Genomic DNA, 8,208 nt, shown 5'->3' on the forward strand with positions numbered 1-8,208 from the left:
AAAAATCAATAAATATAAAATTGTGTGGCTGAAGTTTAATATATTCTGAATGAGGAATGAGAACAAACAAAGTTTTAATAGGGAAGTTTTGGAGGAAATGGTTACCTAAATGAACCTACTTTTCTTTTCAAATGTCATGAAAGGTTCATATCACTACATTCAAAATACCTGGTAGCCCTGTAACCCTTAATATTAAGATTCCTTCTTTTCTTTTCATTGAGGCAGTTTTATTATTCAGAGAAATAATTTAGAATTTACTGAAATTTCAGAAGCCACAGGCAGCGTCATGCTGTAAGTCACACTTCACTAATATAAAGTCTCTATTCTAGGCTTTTCATCAAAATGTAACATAATTTAAACAATTCAGTTTGATGTTTAGCCTCACAAAACGCTAAGAAACTACTGTCCAAGCACCAGTGAAACCAGTTTATAACCACCAGCACTTTGGACAGTTCACATTACTGATTTTTCTGCCTCTTACTGTTTGTTAAAAAAGAGATTCATTGTTAAGAAACTGATCACTAAAGGTGTCAAAGAGGTCAAAGTATATGTTTTCTGAGAGGTTTATTGAGTGCTTTTTCAACAAGTGGCTTGGAAAGCTGCAAGTAAGGGAAAAAAAATTTCCTCTCATTAAGAATACTTTGTGGTTGAAAGGTTATTATTCTTTTATCATGACAAACACAAATACCATCACTGCTTAAAAATGTGGTCAAACATTATTTACATCTATCTGATGAGCTGCATGTGAAAAGAACACATTCCACTCAGAGAGGCCTTGGTACAAAAGCTTTTAATTGCAGGATTTCCATGCTCCTTCAGGGTTGCCTTACTGCTCTTATTGCAATACATTTGGCACATGATGATCTATATTCTTCTGTTTGCAGCTGCGCTTCAGTTTCTCTTTCAGAACAGGATGTATAATAATTGGTGGTAATTGGTGTAAAGCTAAGTCTGCTGCAGAGGATAGTGGTAGCCTGCTGCAGATCCATGTGTGGAGAGAAAACATCTGCTGAAGCAGTGATGATTCCAAAGCAAACTTTGCCCGATAATGTAAATATTAACTATTACTGCATTGACAGTCAGACACAGAAAGACTTGTCAGCTCTCTTCACAAGGCACAATATGTGTCAAAAGATTATGGGTGGTTTTCCACAGCTGGACTGGCTGCTGGATCTTCACTCGGGTAAGCATTGATCTCATTGATCAGGTCTTAGTTTTCTCCACAGAGAGCAAGCAGGATCTTCTCGTAGTCTCCTTTGGTGTCATCCTGCAAACCAAAAGGACAAATGTGTTAATATGAAGAACATCTAGGATGGGTCTGATTTTGCTTGTAAGGGTCAGGTTTCTCACCAGGATCTCCTGATACAGAGTTTTGCCGGTGCTTTTCTTGTACTCCTCCTTGATCCGTTTCAAGTCAATCTCAGAGCGGCTCACCATGATGCGAGTCAGGACATCCTTTTTGGGACTCTTACCCTGATAGATGAGCAAAAAAAAGGCTCAGTATTCTGCATGCTCTGTGTCACTCGTGTGCTGTAGTTCATGCATACTGTACCTTCATGGCCGTCTGAAGCTTGTCAGCAAAGAAGACTGGGCAGCTCCCAGCACACTTCACTGTGGTCATAAAAATACAATTTTAAGAAAATTATTAAATCAATCTCTGGATGAATGATCAGATAAAAAGTTTAAATAAAGTTTTGGGTCTTTACCTACTGCAGTGAGACATTTTTCAATATCTCCTTTCAACTCCAGATCAATGGCTTTGGCCACGTCCACTTTGCTGTACTTGGAGTATCTCTCAAACACTGAAAGACAGGAAGTGATGGAGAAACGTCAGTTCTAAAAGAAACACACTTTAAAAGAAAGAGCTGATTTTAACCTCAGTCAGTCGGCTGACCTTTGCGGAGATGTGGTGCACTCCTGGAGGTAAGGATGTCAATGAAGACAGAGCTGTCTTTGCCCTTCCTCCCCTCACCGGCCTCGTACAGAGCCCTGGCGTCACTGTCGACCATCTGCTCACAGACTCCCTCAGTTCTGCCAGCCTAATAGGAAGACGAGCAGAACAACTTACAGTCTGTGAACTTAGCCAGCCAAAAATATAGATATCAGCAAAAGATTCACAAACAGAACCATCATTTCTAGTTGACTGCTTTCAATAAACCATAAAATATGTTTATAGTGATGAAGGTTTTTTTTCAGTTCTTTGCTGTTGCAGAACCAACATTTAAGTCAGGTAAAAGTTATTAACTCATTTGTGCATGGAGGTTAGGAGAGCAACACAAAATTAAGTAAAAATGTCATAAAAATCAGGCACCATCCCACAGGAAGTGGAGAAACAAAAAAAGTTGAATAAAACGAATTAAATAAAGAGCCATCAAAGACCCAAACAGTGACCCTTGTAGTGAATGTGCATGTGTTTGTGTGTGTGATGAGGGAAGGGGGTTTGTTGGGTTTCTATAAAACACTCTCAGTGTAAAGCCAGTGTGCCAGGGAGTGTTGTGTTGCCATAGATATAAAAACATCCTGGTGCTGTGACAGACGACAGTATGTCCTTGAATTTGAGTTAAAGTGTTGTAAAGCAGTTAAAGTGCACGCCCCAGGTGATGCCTGTCTTCTTCTACTCCGTATTTTATGTATTCCCGACGGGTACCGGGGGGCTGGAGGCCATCCCCACCAACCTGGACAGCTAGAAACAAAAACACCATCCATGATCACTCTTATACAAATGAACCAGACCAGCATGAACAGCAACCTACTTACTATGAGGCACCAGTTTTAACCACTTGCAACACCTGACAGTGGCTGAAGTTAGAGCGCAGATCAATACAGGCAAAAATGCTCCACAGGTCATTTGAAAAAAATCAGCAAAACAACCTGAAACAAACAAAAATCTACAAACAACCTGTGAGACAAAAACCAAAATGTGGAGACAAACGTACCTTGCACAGTTCAAAGAGGGCAGTCCTGAAGTCTCCACTAGTGTCACCCTTGATGTCTTCCTCGATGTCCTTCTTGTAGTCTTAGTAAAATAAATCAGAGTTAAAATCCAGGAGTTAAATCATGTAACACATGTGTTAACAAGGACATTTTGTAATCAATGAAACATTTACTTATATTCTAGAGGCTTCCTACATCACATGCTCCACCTCCTCTGTTTTTAGTTTGAAGAAATTAAAATTCATGGATTGAAATTTGTTGACGCTCACCTTCTTTGTAGGCCTTCTTCATGTCCAGGATCTGTCTGTTGCTTCTAGAGGCCAAAACCTCTATCAGGGTGTCCTCATGAGTGCCCAAACCCTGAAAAAGAACAGGTGCATAAACATAAAGACTGATAATACATGGAAGTGGGTGGGTGTCATTGTGCACCCAAAAATAACAGATGATGATTAGATGTGGAAAAATAAATGCGTGTGTGCTTGTTTGTGCTTGTGCATGTACCCTCATGGCCTCCTTCAGCAGCCAGGCATCGTACTGGGCCGGTGTTTTCAGCAGAGCCAGCACCACATCCTCCAGATCTCCCTTCAGAGCGTTTTTCAGCGCCAACTCCAGAGGCTGCAGGGTCGCATCAGATCAGTCAACATAGGGTCTTATCATTCTTGTGCAAACTTAAAAAGAAATGCCTCAACCTCATAGGATGGGGATTTCTGTTTCAGTTCTGCTTACTTTGCCGCTGGCCTTCAAGTAAGACTGCTTGATCTGCTGCCTCTGCTCGTTGCTCCTTTTCACCAGGATTTCAATGATGGTGTTTTCATCCACACCTGCACACAGATCACATTGTTGAGAACAACACACTCGAAAACACTCTCACTCTTATTCTGCATGAGCACAAGCATGACACAGTTTTTTGTTTGATTCAGTGGAGGTTACAGCGTCATTTTAGGCAAAGGGAGGAGTCATGGTGCATTGTGGCCTGCAGGGGGCGTTGAAGTACAGTAAACTTTAACTCGACAAGTCACACATAGCAAGACTATGACATGTTCACACACGCTCTGAAGCCTCCATGTGGGTGTGTTTCACTTCACCTTTTGTCTTGATGGCCTTGTCCAAGATCATTGCATCTGAATCTGGGCTGAAGTTTGGTGATGCAGTCACAGTCCCCTCATTCTTTTGGACCTGAGAGATGTACAACAGAGATTACTGTGTGTTTGGTAAATACACAGCTCAGGCTGTTTCACTGCCAACATGCATATTTAACATGTCTCAGATGCAGGAGGAAATATTTTATTATATGTCTCCATCTAACTTTGCTCATTCCCTGCAATAAATTCTATATACTTAGATGAGAAGGGATGTGTGACAGATTTTGTGCCTTTCTGTGAGCATTTTCCTGACAGTGCCTTCCCTGCATAACAGCTCTGTTTTACTAAAGCATAAACTGTACTTAAAGTTTAATTAACAGTCTGTGTGCTAAGTTGAACATGAAGAGGAGAGTCAGAGCGTACAGACTGAAAGCATCCAGGACAAACTTGTTCGTTCATTTAAAGAAATCAGGGAAAGCAGAAGTAGCATTTTGTTCTGTTTGCAGAGTTTATAAAGGGAGGGGCTCAGATTCCTGCTTCTATGACTCACACCCTCACAAGACCCGGTCATCTTTCTCTCTTCTGATAATCTCCCTTTCACTTTAAGCACAGTTTCATCTTATCTTTCCGCTCTGGGACACTCCTTTACTTTTTCGCTCCCTCTGCCTCCACACTTCCCACTCATTCATTCTCTCCTCTTACCTTCCTCTCTCTCCGCTGCTCTCTTTCCTCACTCTAAACTCCGCCTGACAAATTTTTCCACCCCAACATACCACAGCAAGAGAAAAAAAAAGAAAAACAGGGTGGTTGGCCTTAGCAACCAGAGCAGACCACAAAGATACAGTACGTACTGAGTCATCGGGCATGCCCATGTAGACAGTCTGCTGCAGGATGGCCTGAATGAAAGACATGGTGGGTCTGCTGGAGTCTGTCTGTGAGGAGAGAAACGAAGTCAAAGAGGGTTTTATAAAAACATGAGTGATCAGTCTAACTAAGAACAAGTACTCTAAGAAAATTCAAACAGCACCAGGACTAAATCAGCCTGTTTAAGCACATCTAGGAAGATAGTTAAAGAAGTGTGATCTGTCTCCACTCCTGAGGAGCTTAGTCCTCAGCTCAGTGTTTACCGTGGGTTTATGTTATGTGGCTTTCCATGACAGCGAGCATGTGGGGACAGCCTTGCCACACCCACGTTCAACACTCACACAGATAAACTCTGCTTTCTAATATTCAAACTTTATCACAGACACAGCCAAGTTTTGTGTGCTTGGATAGTCTGTCAAATCAGTGAAACGCTTTTCTCATTTCTTTTGAGCAAATATTAGAAAAAATAGCCACTTTTCCCCCACCACACCCTCTTAAGTTGCATCACTACAATGCGGATCGCAGGAGCCTCAAAGCCATCATCACGCCCTGTAAGAAACTTTCCAAAACTCCCAAACTCTGATCAGAATAAAAATAAAAACGATTTCAAAGGAATGAATGAGAAACGACTCACCGTTTGGCTCTGCAGGGGAATAGTAAGTCTCACAGTGTTTCCGGAGAGTTTGCAGTGGCAAAGAGAGTTTATTTATACTCGTGATAAACCCCACCTAGTAACGGGTCCACCCATACTCAGCTGCACAGCTGCTATTGGATTGAACCGCTGCCTGAAACAGCAGCGCGTAAAGAAGCTCCGTGCAAGACGCACGTCGTGCGTAAAACAAGGAAGAGACGCTGCCTTAGATTAGAAACAGTCATGCAGCTTATCCAGGAGCAGATGCTGATCCTCTCTCAGGTTGAATTTTTCATAAGGCATCAAATGAAAAGCAACTTAGGCCTGAACATCTTGAATTCATCTGAGTCTTTCAGTCGTTAGTTCATGTCTACTCTACGTGTTCGACTAACTTTAGTTCTGGTAACGAGGTGTCACTTCCGCACTTCTAACGTCATCCTCCAGAGAAGTTTAGGATTTTGTGACGTTTTAATATCTGTGTATGTTTGACCATCCGATTCATTTGAAATATGTAGTGGCCCTAAATAGCGAATATTTTGTTATGAACTTATAACTTTTGAATTCTAAATGTTGATGTTCAGATTGAAAATTTCCCTGCTATAATATAATAAAAAAAAAAAAAAATAATAATAATAATAATAATAATAATAATAATAATAATGATAATAATAATAATAATAATAATAATAATAATAATAATAATAATAATGATAATAATAATAATAATAATAATTTACAACCACTTCGCTGGCTGCACACTTGAGTGCACTGATTGAAAATACTACTCCATTGTTCAGCTGTTTAACCCTTGTTTGTGTCTGGTACAAAGCAGCTGAAAATATTACTTCCATGTGTACGTGGCAGGCTAGGACAAGAGTTAAGAGATATTGTCCATAGGGGGAGCCAAAACTGTCACATACCAAAAGTTCCTTAAAGCTCCTTTGTATCTCTACACAGGTATCTAATGTTTTTTTTTAATCAGTTTAAAGAGCTTTGTAGATTAACTGCTTGGATTCAATCATTAGAAATAGTGTGGTGTGTTTGCTCTTTACGAGACAAAAGAATGAAGTATGACCCATCTGTTGACAATCCTCTTGTTATCTCATCTCTTGCAGAAATGTTATCAGGAGAACTTGGAACAAAAACCCAATCAATGACCTGGTGTGTACCGTCTTTATCCGAGGCCCTCCTGAGCTGTGTTCACCTTGGCACTGTACCTGTAGGAATGACTGAGGAAAGACAAACTTTAAATTCCTTGAGGCATACTTACCTCAGTGTGATGAGGTCACGCGTTTCCTCAAGGTGTGGCATGTTGTCATGGCAGCACAGCCTGAGGCCTGACGCTACCTGCCTGAACAGAGCGTGATGTTTTCACAGGGCTAAGACTGAGACACAGGATAATGACACGTTAGGCCGCTTCATGGCAGCCCAGTCATACTGTGTCACCACAGTGAAGGTGTCAGACATTCAGGACTTCACAGGCCTCTGAACTTTCGAAATACCACTTTAGAGGCAAACAAGAGAACATTTCCTTTCATGTGTGGAGAAGGGATTAATTCAATTTGAAAAAATGGGCCTGGATCTCATATCTGTATTGATAAAGTAAAAACATTAACTTATTTAATTTGTATGAGACCTTCAAAAACAATGGTTTACACGGGATAAACGTGAGAAGATCAGCTTAAATAGCAATTCATGTCAAACATCAAAAAAGCACACACAGAGAACCCAGACAATAATTAAAACAGTCATCATAAAAACACATCAACATGAAGGTAAAATCATCAATGCAATAAAGGGAAAAGAACAAAAAAAAGAGGGACTAAGAGTATTTTCAAAGGAAAACAGGAAAATAAAGAGTTAAAATAGTAACAATAATAATATCCTGAGCAATAGAATAATCCCTATAGATAAAGTGTTTTAGGGTCAAAGCTGTTAAAATATCAAATATAAGAAAGGTTAAAGGCAACATTTTCTACCCATCTTGTTGGTCTCCAACACTCATGTTTTAAGTATTTGGTTAGCATTCTGATACACAATATTTTAAGTATTTTATTATTTTAGTAACATTTTTTCCATTTTTTTTATTTCCCTGAATTTAGTATTTTAGCATTTTTAACAATAGACTCAATTAACATATTACTGAATTCTGTGCTGTTTGTTTTTTTTACATCTTTGTCTACAGCTATTTACATTGTTCAGTGCTTTATGTGCCTTCAGTTGCCCATTGGTGATAACGTTATTAGAATTTGAATAACAAAAAATAAAACAAAGATAAATTATCACAAAGGCAGTGAAAAAATAATAAGGCTATAAAATATAAAAAGGAAACAGGATGGAATAAAACACTTTTGAAACATGCAAGAAACGAAAGCAAGTACTGATAACAAAGGAAGTAACTTTATAAATAGGGATGTCCCAATATTACATTTTCACTTCCGATACGATACCGATACTGCAGCATTGAGTATTGGCCGATACCGATATTAATCCAATACGATATCAGCATTAAACATGCATACTTTTATTACTTATATTGTAGTATGTCTGTCATGTTAGAAAAGGCTTGATTAAGTGATATTATTCTAACAAAGAACAGTAGTCAGCAACAGCAGGTATGAGGAAAAACTGACCCATTTATTATTAACCAATGGGTAACAGAAATTTTAACATTAAACATAAGAATATACTAGTACT

At 39.3% G+C, this 8,208-nt stretch overlaps 1 protein-coding gene across 2 annotated transcripts; it reads right to left on the reverse strand.

The window, feature by feature from the left end:
* Positions 1–777: 777 nt before the first annotated feature.
* On the reverse strand, positions 778–5,671 carry anxa1a (annexin A1a). 2 transcript variants are annotated; one of them, XM_074670071.1, is made up of 12 exons: positions 5,515–5,671; positions 4,868–4,948; positions 4,020–4,110; positions 3,661–3,755; positions 3,436–3,549; positions 3,204–3,294; positions 2,937–3,016; positions 1,895–2,039; positions 1,707–1,802; positions 1,553–1,611; positions 1,351–1,473; positions 778–1,267 (listed from the first exon to the last, which is right to left on the reverse strand). In XM_074670071.1, exons 2-12 carry the CDS (start codon positions 4,925–4,927, stop codon positions 1,211–1,213), a joined length of 1,011 nt encoding a protein of 336 aa, XP_074526172.1. In that variant the 5' UTR covers positions 4,928–4,948; positions 5,515–5,671; the 3' UTR covers positions 778–1,210. The 2 variants fall into 2 exon arrangements, with proteins under 2 accessions (XP_074526172.1, XP_074526173.1); XM_074670072.1 differs by having other exon boundaries at positions 4,868–4,944; positions 5,515–5,568.
* Positions 5,672–8,208: the final 2,537 nt, after the last annotated feature.

Source organism: Halichoeres trimaculatus, unplaced genomic scaffold (assembly GCF_033239565.1).
Source record: "Halichoeres trimaculatus isolate MK-OKI-2021-1 unplaced genomic scaffold, fHalTri1.1 fHalTri1_scaffold_5, whole genome shotgun sequence".
NCBI classification, from domain to species: Eukaryota; Metazoa; Chordata; class Actinopteri; order Labriformes; family Labridae; genus Halichoeres; species Halichoeres trimaculatus.

Bases quoted from the DNA above. Each gene is read 5' to 3' on its own strand.
- anxa1a (XM_074670071.1), bottom strand. From the start codon at position 4,927: ATGTCTTTCATTCAGGCCATCCTGCAGCAGACTGTCTACATGGGCATG. The intron at 3,295-3,435 runs GTACATGCACAA...GTTCTTTTTCAG, and splicing joins TGCTGAAGGAGGCCATGAGG to GGTTTGGGCACTCATGAGGA. The intron at 1,474-1,552 runs GTACAGTATGCA...CTCATCTATCAG, and splicing joins AGCTTCAGACGGCCATGAAG to GGTAAGAGTCCCAAAAAGGA.